The sequence below is a fragment of the Trichosurus vulpecula genome, chromosome 1, assembly GCF_011100635.1.
Source record: "Trichosurus vulpecula isolate mTriVul1 chromosome 1, mTriVul1.pri, whole genome shotgun sequence".
In the NCBI taxonomy this organism is placed as follows: Eukaryota; Metazoa; Chordata; class Mammalia; order Diprotodontia; family Phalangeridae; genus Trichosurus; species Trichosurus vulpecula.
Genome location: NC_050573.1, coordinates 377,680,182 through 377,698,213, shown reverse-complemented (window position 1 = coordinate 377,698,213; position 18,032 = coordinate 377,680,182). Strand labels below are relative to the sequence as shown.

At 38.6% G+C, this 18,032-nt stretch overlaps 1 protein-coding gene across 2 annotated transcripts in view; it reads right to left on the bottom strand.

Annotated features, from left to right (window-relative positions):
- Positions 1 to 10,739: 10,739 nt before the first annotated feature.
- C1H18orf25 (chromosome 1 C18orf25 homolog) overlaps positions 10,740 to 18,032 on the bottom strand; it is a 106,756-nt gene continuing 99,463 nt past the window's right edge. For both annotated transcript variants that reach the window (XM_036759245.1, XM_036759255.1), the window contains one exon: positions 10,740 to 14,315. In XM_036759245.1, the coding sequence (XP_036615140.1) occupies positions 14,126 to 14,315 (190 nt within the window). In that variant the 3' untranslated portion in view covers positions 10,740 to 14,125. The remainder of the gene's footprint in view (positions 14,316 to 18,032) is intronic.

Sequence of the window (18,032 nt, the reverse complement as noted above, 5' to 3'; positions counted from 1 at the left end):
TCCACTTTTTCATTCCTTTGATTCTATTTTATAATATCTTGATTTCTCATAAAGTCACTAGCTTCCACTTGCTCCAATCTAATTTTTAAGGTAGTGTTTTCTTCAGTGGTCTTTTGGACCTCCTTTTCCATTTGGCTAATTCTGCCTTTCAAGGCATTCTTCTCCTCATTGGCTTTTTGGAGCTCTTTTGCCATTTGAGTTAGTCTATTTTTTAAGGTGTTGTTTTCTTCAGTATTTTTTTGGGTCTCCTTTAGCAAGTCATTGACTTGTTTTTCATGGTTTTCTCAAATCACTCTCATTTCTCTTCCCAATTTTTCCTCTACTTTTCTTACTTGCTTTTCCAAATCTTTTTTGAGCTCTTCCATAGCCTGAGACAAATTCATGTTTTTCTTGGAGGCTTTTGATGTAGGCTCTTTGACTTTGTTGACTTCTTCAGGCTGTATGTTTTGATCTTGTCACCAAAAAAAGATTCCAAAGTCTGAGTCTGAATCTGAGTCTGTTTTTGCTGCCTGTTCATGTTCCCAGCCAACTTCTTGACCCTTGAGCTCTTTGTCACTGTATGACTGCTTGTAGAGTAGAGAGTACTTTATCCCTAGCTTGAGGGGCTGCGCTGTTGTTTTCAGAGTTATATCTATACAGCAAACTCTGCCACACCAGCGCCTCTCCTCCCCCAAGAACTGCCAACCTGGATTACGACTCAGATTTTAGGCAGGCTCTGCACTCCTGCTCTGATCAGCCACTTAATTCCTCCCACCAGGTGAGCCTGGGGCCAGAAGCAACTGCAGCTGTAGTTCTGTAGCTGCACCTCCCCTGCTACCCCCGGGGTGGTGGCTGAACCGGGAACTCCTTCACTCTGTCCCCGCAGCTTTTCCCACTAACTTTCTCTCTTTGGTGTTTGTGGGTTGAGAAGTCTGGTAACAGCCACAGCTCACTGCTTCAGGGTGCCAAGGCCCGCTCCACCTGGTCCCTGGTCTAGCTGGTCCTGGTGCAGCCCACGCTGGGTTCTGCTCAACCCTCTCCCAGCTCCAGGCAATAGACCTTACCCAGCGACCATCCAGGCTGTCCTGGGCTGCAGCCCTGCTTCCCTCTGCTATTTCATGGGTTCTGCAGTTCTCTGTTGTCTTTGGTGTTTGTGGGTTAAGAAGTCTGGTAACTGCCACATCTCACTGATTCAAGATGCTAGGGCCTGTTCCGCCTGGTTCCCGGTCTGGTTGGTCCAGGAGTAGCTCACACTGGGCTCTGCTCCACTTCGCTCCCCGCTCCATGAGCCATAGACCTTACCCAGCAACCATCCAAGCTGTCCTGAGCTGGAGCCCTGCTTCCCTCTGCTATTTTGTGAGTTCTGCAGTCCTAGAATTTGTTCAGAGCCATTTTTATAGGTTTTTGGAGGGACGTGGGGGGAGCCTAGATAAGTCCCTGCTTTCCAGTCGCCATCTTGGCTCCACCCCTACCCCACCTCTGTCAGTTATTTTTTACATCCAATATCTTACTTTTTCTTCTATTTTTTCAATCTTGTTTCTGTTCAACTATTTCTTGTTGTCTCATGAATTTATTTCTGTCTGGTCTATTCTCATTTTCAGGGAGTCTGTTACACATGAAAAGTTCATCACTTTCTTTTTAAGGTTCTTTTGTTGTTGTTTTTGAAATTTTTTATTATATGCAAAACAGTAGCATTTTTTGTTTGCACAGGAGGAAACACAAAGAGGATTGCATATAAAGCTTAATCTCCATTTCATACCACTTGCTTTTTTTTCAAGTCAGTCAATAAGCCTTTATTAAGAACCTACCAGGTTCTGTGCCAAGTGATTCCTTGCTCTCAAGATGCTCACAATCTAATGGAGGTGACAACAGGCAAACAACTATATACGAACAAAGATACATGCAGGATAAATTAGAGATACTCTCAGAGGGAAAACACTAAGACAAAGGATGATTAGGAAAGACTTCTTGCAGAATGGGACTTTAACTGACATTTGAAGGAAGCCCAGAAATTAAGGAGACAGAGATGAGGAGGGAGAGCATTCCAGTCAAGGGGACAGTCAGTGAAACTCCTTTTTAAAAAAAAATTATCATTTATAAAGCCATACAATGGGTGGCAGAGAAATAAAGGCCATTGTATTAAGTGGGAGGAGAGCATCAGCATACAATACATTCATATTTATGAGTAACAGAAGTCAAATTATATACATGGTGGCAAAAGTTATGGGCACAATGATACAAAATATCAAGTATATTTCCATCTACATAAATACAGAGCAGGGGGAAATAAGAAAGGATTGTTTTTTGTTTAGTTTTTTTCTGGGGCAGGATAGTGGAGGGATGGATTTGTTAATTTACTTTTAGTGACATTTGAGACTGGAAGGAGAAACAAAAAACACACAACACATCTGTGAGTTTATACACTAATACCATCTCTCTCTCTCTCTCTCTCTGTCTCTCTCTCTCTCTCTCTCTCTCTCTCTCTCTCTAATTCCAAACTACTTAAGTTCCTTCTTTTGTCATATCTCTGGTCCTGCAACAATTTTTGATAGTTTGGTATTCTCTTTGATTTATTCATTTCTCCATTTTAGTTCCTGAAATGGGACTCCACTCCCTCTGCTGCATCCCCCCTCCATGCTGTGCCTTTACTTAAAGTGGTCAACTCTGCTTGGTCTCATCCTAGGTCAGCTGAGATCTGCCATGGTTGTGTACTCTTGGATCTTTGAAGTTCAAAGCACTGGATCTCTAGGGAACTCTAGGATGTCTCAAAACAAGGTGCTGGGAGTGTCCTGGTCTAATCTGTGCTCCTACTACATTGGTGCTGACACTCCCTGGCTTCCAAGATCTCTGATGTGGGTTTCTGACCACCATGGGGCTTTCACAGGGAGCTTTTTGTGCTTGCTGCCTCCAAACCCAGAGCCTTGCAGGCTACACATGTTTCTGGCTTGTCTCTGATCATGCTCAGAATGCTAGCAGCCCATGACATGCCAAATGATGTTTGTTTGTTTGTTTTTAATGCAGTTGTGAACTAGAAAAAGTCACTTTCTCTAGTTTCTCAATGGATTTCTTGATCAGGTTTTTGCTGCAGCTGGTATAGAGAGAATGTACTATCTTTTTAGTAGGTTTTTTAAAAACAAATTTTTAATAAAACCCTTTTTATACCATCAAAATTTCCTCCAGCATCCTTCCCCTTTCCCCTCCAAGAGAGCCATTTTATTGTTGTTCAGCCATATCCAACTCTTCATGACCCCACTGACCATAGTGCACTAAGTCCCTCTAACCTCCACTATCTCTTAAATTCTATTCAAGCTCATGTTTGTTCCATGACACTATTTCATCCTTTGTCATCCCCTTTCCTTCAGTCTTTCCCAACATCAGGGGCTTTTCCAATGACTCTTGTCTTCTCATTATGTGGCCGAAGTATCTAAGCTTCAGTTTCAGTATTTGACCTTCCAGTGAACAGCTTAAATTGATTTCTTTAAGTACTGACTGATTTGATCTCCTTGCTCTTCAAGGGACTCTCAAAAGTCTTCTCCAATACCACAGTTCAAAAGCATCGATTCTCACAGCCATACATTGCCACTGGGAAAACCACAGCTTTGACTACATGGACCTTTGTCAGCCTTTTAGTATGCTGTTCAGGTGTGCCATAGCTTTCCTTCCAAGGAGCATCTTTTAATTTCATGCTATTAATATTCTTGTGAGAATTGTTTGTATCCTTTGACAATTTACCTATTGGAGAATGGCTCTCAGTAGGATTTCAAATGAGATGTCTGGAAAGCACTTTGTAACCTATGAAGTGCTAAATGAAAGTCAGCTCTTATTTTTATTAGCCCATCCCCAGGTGTTTCATTTTTAACAGAAGTCAATTCCTTAACCAAGCAAGAACTATTTATGATGGAATATCATGTTTCATTGGGAAGACTGTGGGAACAGTGGGGACCACCTCTCTTTTCACCTATGCCAGTCAAATCATATTTCACATGACTGCCTACTTTGCCTCTTCCTTACCAAGAATTTCTTACTTTTGTTTTTTTTTAAATCACATGAGAATTCTAAATTATATCAACATATACTTTGAAATTCAGTAACAATGTAAAAGTTGAGAACAGTTTAAAAAAATATGTTGGAACACAAAACTCAAGAGTAAGAAACAAATAAGGCCCAAGGTTTATAGACTTGTAGAGTCTCACACCTTTATCCATCATGGCTAATTTTTTTCAAGAGTGAGACCACAAGGCAGACAAAGGCACAAGGAAATGTCCCATTTTTGTGGTGGCAAAGAACTGGGAAACCAAGAGGAGAGGGTTAATCAATTGGGGGATGGTTAAGCAAATTATGGTACATGGATGCAATGGAATATTATTGGGCCATAAGAAATGAAGAGCATGTGAAGAATTTAGAGAAGCAGGCAAAGACTTCTATGAACTGATTCAAAGGAAAGTGAACTGAATCAGCAAATCAATATATACAATCATTACAATGTAAACAGAAAAACCAATCACATGAAGGTGAATACTGAATAATTATAATGTCAAAGCTTTGTCCCAGAAAAGAGATGAGGAAATTTACCACCATTCTTTCCTTAGAAAGGTGGAGGATTACAGGCATGGAATGTTGTATAATATACTATCTGATGCAGATTATGTGTTAGTTGGTTTTGCTGAATTGTTTTTTTATTGCTGTTGTTATTTCTTTGTTACAATGGAAGGTTTACTGTATATGGGAGGGGAAATGGCATATTCTGAAATTAATGTGATGCAAGGTTACAAGGAGATAGAAGGAAGGGAAAACAGGAAAGGTTAAAAGAGAGGAGGAGCAGCAAGAGAAATAAAAGGAAAAGAAGTGACAAGAAGCAATGGACAGATTAAGCATCAAATTGTATCACTTAAAATTAAATTCAATATATTTTAGCCATATAGGAAATGATTAGTTACTGATGTAGGGGTAATTTCCAAATTAGCTGTCTATGAACCACTGACTTCTTAGCATACAGGTCAAAATCAGTATGAGTTATAATAAAAAATGAGAAGAGATGGTATGTAATTAAAAAAACTCCAACCCAGCCTATTTAAACTATTAATACTGAAAAGGGGAATTGGATAAAAGAACAAACATACACTACAAAATTATTTTATCTAATCTAAACTGGGCCCTTATTGCATCAAGGTGGTCATTCTATTTCTCCCTAGTCAATTTTTTATCCTCCTCTCCACAGCAGCTATCCCAAACTTTTTTCCCAAGCTTTTATGGAGGAAGAAGGGAAAAAATCCTAATTCAAGAGGCAAAAATGCTAATTCTCATAACTTTGAATGTAAATGGATTAAACAATCCCATAAAATTAAAAAGACTGACAATTGGACAAGGAAACAAAACCCTACAATCTTTTGCATGTAAAAATACATGTAAAGAATTAAGACAGCTACAAAATAAAAATGATTGACTTGAAATTTTTTGCTTTGTATCACATGGAACTTTTACAAAAATCAACCATATATTTTAAGGCACAGAGATTTTGCAAATAAATGTAAAAGGCTGAAATAGTAAATATATTCTTTACATACTGTAACATAATAAAAATAATCATTGGTTCAGGGCTCACAAACAAAAGACAAAGACCCAAATGGACATTTAACAACAGAACCTAAATAATGAATGGGTCAAACAACAAGTCATAAAAACAATAATTATGTGAAAGAAAATTATAATGATGAAACAACATATCAAAATTTCTAGGATAAAGCTAAAGCAGTCCTTAAGGGGAAAAAAATCATATCCCCCAAAACATATATTAACAGATGGAGAGGAGGGAAGGAAGATTAATGAACTGAATATTCACTTTAAAAAATTAGTAGGCCAATATACAAACAAGGCTAAAATGAGTTTCTCCAGAAAACCATTGTTCTGCAAAATGAAATCTACTCTGCAACTCATTCCTTCTCAGAATATTTCCCACACTTGCTAAAGGACTTCTACCCTCTAACTTCCCACACTGCTTTTTAGCTCCTCTTTATGTGTGGTCTTCCCCCAACCCCCCACCCCCACCCCATTAGATTATGAACTCCTTAAGGGCAGGGACAGTCATATGCCTTCCTTTGTATCCCTAGAGCTTAATATTAAGCCTAGCACAGAAGGTGCTTAATAAATGTTTACCAATTCTGACTCCAACCTAAAATAAGCACAAAAGATATTACAGATTAGAGAAAAGATAAGCAAAATAAAAAAATTATAGAAATTATAAATAAATCTAAAATATCTAAAAATCTAAAAATAAAATTGATGTCAATCTGATTTTAAAAAGAGATTTAAAAAGTCAAATCAACAAAAAGCACATGAATAGTAGTGGTAGTGAGGGGGTATATGCACTGGAAACTGTTACCAACCAAACCCCACCCCCACCCCAGTTTTGAACTTCCCCCTGAACTCTCCTAGAATTTTCCCACATGGACAAGTCTCTGGTGTTCTGGTGAGGCATTGAGACATCCTAGTAATACCTTCAACTGGCCTTTCATTGTGGCTTAAAATTTGGAACTCAAAGTTCTAAAAACAAATGCTCAAAAAAAAGTTGTTTTTACATGCAGCTGGGAAATAAGATATACAAGCAATAAGGTATAGAAATCTATCTTGCCCTACAAGAAGGGGAAAGGAGGTGGGGAGGGGGGAGTGGGGTGACAGAAGGGAGGGCAGACTGGGGAAAGGGGGAAAACAGAATATATGCCATCTTGGGGTGGGGGGAGGGTAGAAATGGGGAGAAAATTTGTAACTCAAAATCTTGTGGAAATCAATGTTGAAAACTAAAATATGAAAAAAAATCATGAGCAGGTAAATTTCAGAAAAGCCTGGAAAGATTTACATGAATTAATGCTAAGTGAATTGAGCAGAACCAGGACAACATTGTACATAGTAAAAGTAACATTGTGTGATAATAAACCATGATAAGACTTAGCTCTTCTCAGCAATACATTGATCCAAGACAATTCCAAAAGACTCATGATGAAAAAATGCTATCCACATCCAAAGAAAGAACTATGGAATCTGAATCCAGATTGAAGCATACTATTTTCACTTTTTTCACTGAGGACAAACACGGTATCAAAGTCAACTACTGCACTAATGATAAGTTCTTCAAAGTCAGCTACTGCACTAATGATGAATTCTTCAATTTGAAAAGACTGCAAGCCAAGACCAAAATGGAGGGAGTGTTGTTGGTACATGACTTTTTTGTTTGCAGATGATTGTACACTCAATGCAGCCTCTGAGGCTAAGATGCAACAAAGTATGGATCAGTTCTCTGCTGCTTGTAATAATTATGGCTTAACAATTAACACCAAGAAAACACAGGTGCTCCATCAGCCACCACCACACCATCCATATGTGGAACCATGAGTTATGGCAAATGGAGAAATTTTAATATCATAGATAAGTTCAGTTACCTTGGTAATATACTTTCCAGGGACATATACATTGAAAATGAGGTTTACACATGCATTGCCAGAGCTAGCTCAGTGTTTGGGAGGCTCTGAAGGAAAGTGTGGGAGAGAAGAGATGTTAGACTGACTAACAAACTGAAGATCTACAGAGCCGTTGTGCTGACTTCATTGTTGTATGCCCATGAAACCTGGACACTATGCCAATGCCATGCCAGAAACTGAATTGCTTCTGTTTGAATTGTTTTAGGAAGATTCTGAAGATCACCTGGCAGGGTAAGGTACCAGACACTGAGGTCCTTTCTCGAACTAAACTGCCAAGCATTCAAACTATGCTTCAGAAACTACAACTCCAATGGGTTGGCCACATTGTTCAAATGCAAAACCTACACTTGCCAAAAAAACTATTTTATGAAGAACTCACACAGGGCAAGCATTCACAAGGTGGTCAGAAGAAGCAATACTAGGACACTCTCAAAGTAACTCTTAAGAACTTTGGAAATGATTGTGTGTGACATGGGAGACACTAGCACAGGACTGCTCAGCACGGCGTGCCCATATCAGAGAAGGTGCTGTGCTCTATAAGCAAAGCAGAATTGAAGTAATTCGAAAGAAACATGAGATGCGCAAATTTAGGGAATCTGCCCCAAATGTACACATGGCCTATTTGTGCCCAACCTGTGTTAGAACATTCAGAGCTCATATTGGTCTGATCAGCCACAGTCAGACACACTGTAACTTGACTCTAGCATAGGGATGTCATTTTGGTCCTCTTTGAGAAGAAAGGACAATAACCAACTAAGCAACCAAGCCTGGCACATAGTAGACCCCCAATAAATATCTTGCTGACTCAAACGAAAAAAACTCTTTGACACTAAATAAGACCTATCTTGACATTTGGTAACAAGAAATTAAGAAACAAAGAAACTAGCTGTAGTTAGTAAGGAAAAAGTTCAGGCTATTTTTGAAGTGTTACGGATTTTGCTTCAATATTGAAAAGTAGTCATATAACCTTTCTCAGTACTCTGGGAAGCAGAAGCAGATTCCATCTCTAGTATCTGGGAATTAAGTGGGAGTGCCTAGTTCAATGCCCAGAAAGGTAAGTGGCCAATGCCTATTAGAGTACCAATCCTGTTCCCCAGAACCTCTCCGTGGGCAATTCTAGGGCCCGTAAATGTCACCCAAAAAGTGGCATTCTAAGACAATATTCTGGTTATCAGTGTCGGTACTTTGAGGGAGTAGGGAATAAAGATGAGAAATAAAAGCATCCTAGTGTGTACCTCAGCCTTCAATCTAAAAATGCCATATTCAAACCACTTTGCAAAGTGAAACCTAAAGAAATCCTGCTATTATCATCAGGAAAATCAGCATTAGCATCCTGACCAGCAACAGAAATGTAAGGAAGAGAAAAATGTTGAATGTTAATGAGCATTATTCACTTTTCAATCAACCTATCAATATTTACCAGGTGCCCATTTTGCACAAATATATACAAAGCAAATTATGTATAAGATTGTTGTTCATCCTTTGTTTTCAAAGAGGACCAATGACATCACAACGTGATGGGTGATGTCTTGACTTGCTCGTGAACTGAAATGAAGTGAGGCAGAGTTGCACAAAGTTGTCAGTCTCACTCTCTTTTCCATTTTCATTGAAATCCAGTGGCAGGACAAAAGTCGAGATGATTGGCAATGGCCCAAGATGCAGCAGATGACCTTGGTTTCTGAAATGTATGACCAAGCTTTACGCACTCCATAGCACCTGTTCCACCTGCCTTCATGGCTGTTTGGAACAAACTGTTCTCATCTGCCCAGTCCACCAGAGGAAGCCTTCACATGCTCCAGGTAGACATCCCTCTGAGGACCGTTGGTTACTTTCAACCTGGTTTAGCTCACTGGGGTGTATGGGGTGCTCAGGGAGGACTAGCATCTCTGGTATGAGGGTTTGCTGAGCCCTTTCCAAAGCTGCTCATTTACCCTTGGTGTGACCTTTCACCTAACTCTCACCTGTGGCTCCAAAAAGCTGTAGCATGTGCAGCAGCCACACCCAGTAAAACTGTCTATATACAGAATACAGAATAAACAGAAAATAAAAGAAGGAAGGCATTATAATTAAGAAGGGGTGGGGAATATTTCCAGTAAAAGATGGGAGGTCAAGTAGTCTGAGCAGAGGCTAGAGGGCACTCCAAGTATAGGGGACAACCAGAAAAAATGCCAGAGCCAAGGGACAGACTATCTTGTACATAGAACAGCCAGGAAGCCAGCAGCAAGAATGCATATTGGGAAAATTAGGAAGGTGCTAGGTCAATGCCAAACAGAGCATTTTGTATTTGATCCTAGAAGCACAGTTTATTGAGCAGGGGGGTGGGTGGAGGGGGTGACATGATCAAACATGAACTTGTGGAAAATTGCTTGAGTGGCTGATCGGAAGGTGAATTAGAGTGGAGAAAGACTTGAGGCAGGCAGAACCACCTGCTGGCTATTGCAGTAATCGAGGCAATAGGTGACGAGGGCCTGCACTAGAGTGGTGGCAGTGACAGAGAACAGCCACATGCAAGAGATGTTGCAAAAGTAAAATTCCCAGGCCTTAGCAACAGTGTGGTTATGGGGGGTGAGGGATAGTGAGGGCGCTGGAGGATGCTGTCACCCTCTACAGTAATAGGGATGGTAGAAGGAGGGAAAGGTTTAGGGGAAGAAAATGTTCAGTTCTGTTTTGGACATATTGAGTTTAAGACGTCTCATGGACATTCAATCTGAAATGTCTGAAAACCAGTTGGAAATGTGAGATTGGAAGTCAGGAGAGAATCTGGGGCAGGAGAGGCAAATTTTGAGCTCTAAGAGATGGTAATCAAATCTGGAGATGCTTTAAACACTAAGCTATTAAGTGAAGCAGGAAGAAAAACACCTCAGACAACTATTATTGTTTAAATACACTCTATTTTATTTTGTCTTAAAATAGTTTAACCTTTATGCTACAGACTTATTTCAAAAAACAGAAGGTCTTATCTTGCACCAAAAAATATATATATAACACTCTGTTTTATTATTTTTTTCTCAAAGACCATTAAATACTAGATGGAAACAAGAACTAAATAATGAATGTAAAGAAGAACCAAATTTCTTTTAAAACTAGAGTTGCACATCTTAAAACATTAATTCTAAGCAATGATTTGTCTTCACTGCATCAAGTTCCAAGTTCAAACTCCAGCAACAGTAGATCTGTTAAACCACCAAGTGCATTGGTTCCTAGCCACACAATGGCTAACATTTCACTTTCCTGGTGAGAGGAGCAAAAAAAAAAAAAAAAAAAAAAAAAAGGGCTTTGCTGCCCTTTGCTCTCTTTAAAATATAAAACAAAAACAAACAGAATAACATTTCCTAACTATCCAGTGATTGTGGGCGTGTTTTTTTTAAAGATCACTACCCTTTGAAATTTGTTAAAAGAATAAGAAATATGTAGTGTTTTAAATAAAATAGAAAACAAACCCAACAGCATGAGACTAAGATACGTGATTATTTTAAACTATAAACAGTGCACAATCTGAGGAAGTTTGGTTAGGGCGCAGTTGTTTTTATATATACATGGAAGTCACATCATATACATACTGGAAAACAGGAATTTAGGGGCTCTGCTTATTTATTTATTTTTAATAGGAAAGACTAAACTATGTCCTCAGTTCCCTCAGATACCTCATGAGATAGGAAAAAGCAGGTAACTAACACATTGTTTTTCCCTCTCAGTTACCTACAGTGCTAACTTGCTAAAAATGATGCACATTACTACATTAGCAAACCAGGAAAAGATTTGTATTCACAATTGGTACAATGATACCAGCATTATGGGATGCTCAACTGCAAAGAAAAGGGGGTCCAATTAATTTGGCCCCTTCAAATAAAATAAAAAGCAAAAAGCCAAATAGCAGATACCAAAAAGCAGCAACTATATCTTCTTAAAGGGCATGATCGAACAATACATAGGTCATTGGTTCAAATTCTAGTTTATTTTTTAAGTTGGGATAGAAACCAATCTAGTGGCCTAGCTGTACCATTTAGCACAAAGGTAACCCTGAATAGAGCACTGTCTCTGTGAGCTATTGCTTTGGGGAATTTTTCCTACTATTTGTGCTACCAAATGAAAAATTTATAGAGATATAATCTCTTAAGAAGGAACTCTAAGGGCTGTCTAAACTGCTTTCTCACCATGGAATTTTTAAAAAATTAGTACACTGCTTAAAAGTACACCTCCAGTCTGCAGGGGCTAGCAATGAAATGACTGGAGCCCAGAATCTCTGAGGAATCAGTATATAAAAAGGTGGGTCCCAAATACATTAGAAGAGTGAGTATAATGTTCATGACATTCCCATCTCTCTCCTCCTCTTAGTTCCTGGATCTCCATCTCCACTACCATTTTGTTTTGGAGACTATTCGAGAGTTTAGTTGGTTGGGATGTCTAAAGAGGGAAGAGGCAATATGACTTGAAAGGTACTACTTGTTGGTAGGACAAAAGAAGCGTGAAGAGCTTAGGGACAGCTCAACTCTCCTTTTCCTACCTACAATCCAAAAAAAATATGCAAACAACCCTCCCTCCCCCGACCCAAGAAAGCACTAACACAGAGGATTACATGCTATGTTGAGAATTTGTTGCAAATGGGTCAACAGTATGTTGTTTCTATGGCCCATCTACAATGGGCTACAGAAATAACTTCATTAAACAGAACTTTCTCTGTAATGGTATTTACTTCAAAGAAGTTTTACAAGGTGTCTGTGGAGAAAATATCTAAACAAATTTCAAGTGATATAGCATGACCCACCTTATACTCTTCAAGTTGGTTTCTTTGAAAAACAAGATCAAGAGTTGTGCATTCATCTTGGCAATGTACTTTAAGCTAAGTAAATGATAGCTTGTGATAGCACAAAGTATTTAATAAAATAATGCCAAAATTAAATATGAACAGTCTGAGGACGTTAATAACAGTCAGATTGGAATATTGTTTCTTTTCGGCCTTACTTTTGGTCTTTGGTTTTGCCAAGAGGCCCATATACAGGAAAGAATTAAGATTTGTAAACTGGAATTGTTATCTCAAAAGCCTGAATCTGAACAACTGATGGAAAACAAAAGCAAATGAAAAAATATCAGAGAAAGGAGCTCATCAAAGAACATGTGATCAAAACCACATCCCTGCAGGAAGAGGGCAGGAAGAGTCCAAAGTAGTAGAAAGGGTTCACTAAGATAAGAAACTATGCTTTACTCAAAATAAAGTATTTTAAATGTTGGACAAACAGCGTCAGGCAGACTATTCTGACTGTGCAGTTCTCATGCATGCTCCTATGATAAGCAGCAGCCACTGATGCATTAAGGGCTACAGGTAAAGCAGCTTACCAATAGTTGAATTACCAGAAAACCAAAAAGAAAAGGATAAGAAGGAACAAAAGGTCTTGAAAGCAACATCACTTTACCCCACCTTTGTACATGGTGTTATCAAAGCTATTGCATTCAAGGGATATGAACAATAAGTGAAATAAATCCCAGATACCAAGTAGCTAACAATGCCACAAAAACCTCAACTTTGGCATTTCCTGAATTTTCCCTATTTTTAATTATGTAAAATCTAGAATGTTGCGACATGTGCTTCTTATGGCATATATTATTTTTTTAAAGGTAGGAAGGAGAAAGATATCCAAGCACAACATCAGTTCGGCATCAGTTTATGTATTTAGCGCTTATTGGCTATGCCCTACATGGAGAGACTTGCTATGAAAAAAGGCACTTAACACTCTTGCCAAATGCCATGCAAGCTTATGAGTTCCTATAGCCTCCCAACTTTGGCCTCTCTCTCTCTGTTTCAGGCCCATGTAACAGGTTCCCAGTTTCACCTTTATACATTTTCCAGTTATATTTGAGTAGACTAGAAAAAAAAAGAAAAGCCAAGGGAATCAGAATGGAGATTTTTTTTTCCATTGATACCAACCCTCCTCAGAAAAGTATTATCCTGGAAGTAGCTACTAGTCAAGAAATTCTCATTTTTCAGAGTTAAAAGTTATTGCAAACAAGGAATCAACAGAAGTCAACAGCATTTGTGATCACAACATCAGAGCAAAGTCATTCAAGTTGTGGCAAGTCACCAGTCAGGCGAGTAGTCAGGAAAGGGAGCAGAAAACTAAGTTAAGAGAGAAACAGTAATGCTCCTGTTTTCTGCTTAAAAGGACAAGTTGTTAATGAACATGTCCTACTGAGTGCCAATAATATAACCTGACTGAGAAATGTGCAAATGCCCTGGGGCAAGAGGGCCAGTGGGAAGGAAAGGAAGAGCTAACCCTGTAGGTTATAATTTCACTCACAGAGAGAAATACAAGGTTCCAAAACCCCAGTTAAAATTCACCTTGTAATTAAACTAATATTATTCTATCAGGAGTGAGGAAGGCAGAGCTGGATAGCATTTCCTCTGATTAATATTCACCGCATATAACTGCAGTTTTTTTCCCCCATAAAATTCATCATTATCTTTTATCTTCCTAATGAAGGAGGGAAAGAGTCCTTCATTTTCCTAAATGACTTTTAAAAGATAAAATCTCAGTGTTTTTTTAAAGGGATAATTCTCCACAAGTTTCAATTCCACAAATGCTAAGAGCAGGGCTTCTGAAGTTGAAGCAATGACAATGAACTTCTGTGCCAAAGAGAAAAGGAAGGGTACAGTGGGGAAGAAACACAGTGACATCGTGTTACAGTAGGTATTTGCGTCTGCTGTCTTCATCCAAGGTAAGATCGACTACTTCCGAGGGTGAAGACCAATTCTGCTGGGGAGTCACGGATGTCCATGATTGTGTTTGCCGGCTGCTAAAATATTGTAAGCCTGAGCCATCCTTCCATGAGGACACACTCTGAATCACACCACCTCTAGGATGTACGCACCTACAGAAGGAATAACAAAAGCAAAGTTAATTCTACGGATGTTTGCTCGAAATACTATGATATAAAACAATGTAGTCTCAGTTGTATTGGCTGGTGCCTTTACTACTAAGACAAATCTAATATGTTATACTCAAGTAATCCAAAACACATCATGTATGTATGTAACAGATATGGTCTAACATAGAAAGGCCAAGGATCGCAACATTGGACACACAAAAAATATGTGTGTGTGTGTGTATATATATATATATATATAAAACTTTTGAACTGTCATGGCTCTGCCACTGGTCAACTGTGGGTATATCATATATTTCTGGAGAGGCCCATTTTTTTTCCATTATGAAGAGGACCTAGCAAGGAATGACAGTCCCTGTCCCCTTCTCATTCCAGGGGTGACTTACTTTTTTGTTTTGTTTTTGTTTTAAATATAATTTGGGATCCTTAGGCCAAAAGATACATTAGATAAATTATATTGCTAAAGGAAAACAATTAAAACCATAAGAAAATTAAGACCTAATATTAACTCAGCTTTATAATCAAAAAACATCAGAGCAACAGAAGATGCATGCTCACCAATAATAATAATGATGATGATGCTAATAACAATGATGATAACATTAACAATTGTATCAATTTTGGCAACATGATTTAAAAGGCAGCAACAGTAATACTATGACACAGATTAGATTTCTGTAACTCTCTTCTTCAGTGAGGATTCCTGAGTACTAGAGTTTGCATAGGGGCCAATTTCTAGTCCTACAAAAGCAAAAAATAAATATGGTATCTTTCTGGTCTATCACAGACCACAGATTCTGAGGGAGCAAGATGAGCAGAGTCCTTATCTACTGGACTCAAACTCTCAAAGAGGTTCAGATTGATGGGACAGAATTATACATCTGAGAAATTCCTTCAAGGGCTATTTGGGAGAAAAAGAATCATGAACAGCTTAGATTTCACATTCCTTGAAAGGCTCTGTAAGTTTCCCTGGATGAAATATTGAGTCAGATACGAAGAGGGCAGCTGGTGGGATCACTACCACTTGTGTCCTTCCATCTTAAGTACGGACCATCCCTAATTAACCTTAAATGAGATCTAACAGGTGGCCTGACTACAGTGACACTGGTTCCCAAAGCAGGGCTCAGAAGATGCTTAGACTGTCTGTATATAAAAAGTGGTATTGGGGCTCTTGGAACTTCCAGTTCTGACTGAACACTACCGGTCCAACCAGGGTCAGCAGAGCTCTAGGTTAGTAATGACAATCGGGGATCAATGCTAGAATTGCCTCTGTGAATGGATACATTTTGGCCTGAACACAGGAACTTTAAGTTCCTGAAACAGGGCTCCTGTTTCTATTGGAGAATTAGCCTGAAAGCTACTCCTTTGCCAAATGGGCTACTAAGGAACAATCTCCTCCTCCCAGACAGAGCAGAGGCATCATTTAAAATTGTTGCCAAGATATCATTAGCTTAATGTCTCTTCTGAAATCAGCGATTTAGCTATGAACTTGGGAGTACCTATATTTTTAAAGTTAATTTCTGATACAGCACAACTAGAATCCAAGAAAACAAGGAGCACAGCATCAAATAAATCAGCCCAGATCTAGTATTTCCAGTCTGACTGGCTAAGCCACAGAAGAGTTTTGATCTAAGAATCTTAAAACTCTCTCTCAAACTAATGGTAGCTAAAAGCGTAGAATAAAGAAAGAGCAAGGAAATACTACAGGACTCAACAACGGATAAATGTGAAATCAGAGGGAGCTGTACAGGAGAAACATATGCTAGAAAACTAGGATACCAATGAAATAATAAAGAGATCTTCCTCTAAGGTCTCACACAAATAGTATCTGTTATTGGGATGACTGAATTCGAATAAGAGACAGTTATAAGCTTATAGAAAATTGAAGAATCCACAGACAAGGACTGCAAGGGAGATAAATGCTATGAAGAATCAAGTCTAATTATCGCAATTTTATGGGAATCTTAACATAAAAAGGAAATTTTCATGTAGTCTGCATATCCTTTTGTGATATGGAGCACAGAGGTCAAAAGAGGGGCAAATGAGCAAACTGAACTGGACCGAGCCAAAGATTACTTCTTTCCGTCTCTCACAAGAAATGCATGCTGTCCCAAAAGTCTGAGTACTGTTTTGAGCTTTAATGATTTAAAACTCCACTAAGACTTGTGGATCACTCTGTATTTTCATTTGCATGTGACAAAAGGAGGAGGTGAGGAAGAAATAAAATGCAATCAAGCCTCGAGTTCCACACTGACATATCAACTCACTTGACCAAAAAAAAAATAAAGTTTTCTTAAAAACTTTTCCCTCTTTTAGGGAAATATGATCAACTTCATGTCCTTCATCCACTGAAACCAGTTTTTTAATTATTTTAATTATTTGTAGGAGATAATACCTTAAAAATTAAACCTTTATGCACTTATTTATAGATCACTCTATCCTACTTTTGTGGTAACATTCCTATTTACTTTTTCTGCTAGAACACTAAGTGATTAATGGTTATTTTATGGAAATATTTCTGGCCATGGGCTCCAAGTCTTTCAATTTGCCTCCTTCGATTTTCAGCATTTACTATTAACAGATATCTTAGCTTCTAGGAAGCCTTCAGTTTAATATGCAAAAGCTTTCCCATCTCCCATCAATTATTTGGTTAAGGACCTATGTCACCATTAGTGTCAATGACCAAAGGTGCTAAAAGTCTGAGAGTAGAGGCTAACCACAATGGAAAGTTGCACAAAAGCATCTCGGAAAAAGCATTGTCAGGGTTCAAGGAAGATGGGAGAGTTAGGATGTACCTAATATGGCTCAGTGATATGAAACTAGATGCAGCCTCAACAGATTTCTTCTGCAACCACTCTGTTTCTAATTCTGATGAAGAAACAGGAGTAAGGCAATTTATATAAGCTTATTATACTGAGATGAGAAACTCATTTATTTTGTCAAAAGAGGGGAACAGACAAAGCACAGAACCCTATAGATGGATAATTAAGTTCAGAGCAACACTAGAAAGGGTGATAATACTTCCATCCAATTGAATGAGAAATCTTTACATGTATCTCAATAATCTAAAAGATAATACCCCACACTGAAAACAAGTTGTCCACGAGACACTATATGGAAATGATGATGTTTGGATAAAGAAAAGAAATTCAATGCATCAACCATCAACACAAAGCAGCCATCAGCAAAGTTTCATTCAACTATTAGCTCAGAAAGCATGCTTTCTAGTCTAGGACTATATAAAAGAAATGTGGAATTGAAATGAACATATCACAATCACAAATAAAAAAGCAGGGAAAGAATTTAACATGCGAGGAAAAGAAACTATTATATCACCAAAGCACATACATCACAACCAAAATGACTCAATTCAAATACCAAAACACTTCCCAGGGAGGAAACACGGCACCAAGCCCCAAGACTCAGAGCCACCACAACCCCCCAAACAACTACTCGAGGACAAAGCCTGAGTTTCATAAACCCTCAGAACTCCAGTAACAATGTGTAACATGGATAAGAAAGTACAATGAGAACAGGACAACTAAATCCAAACAAACATCTGACCGAGCATGCACATCAAACTAGAACAAAAAGATGTGGATCAAAACCTAAAACCTTTTTCCATGCGATAACCCTGCCAGAAGCCCATCAATACTTCATAACTGCAACCCTAGACCTGCAAGAGAAATAAATTCCAGATAA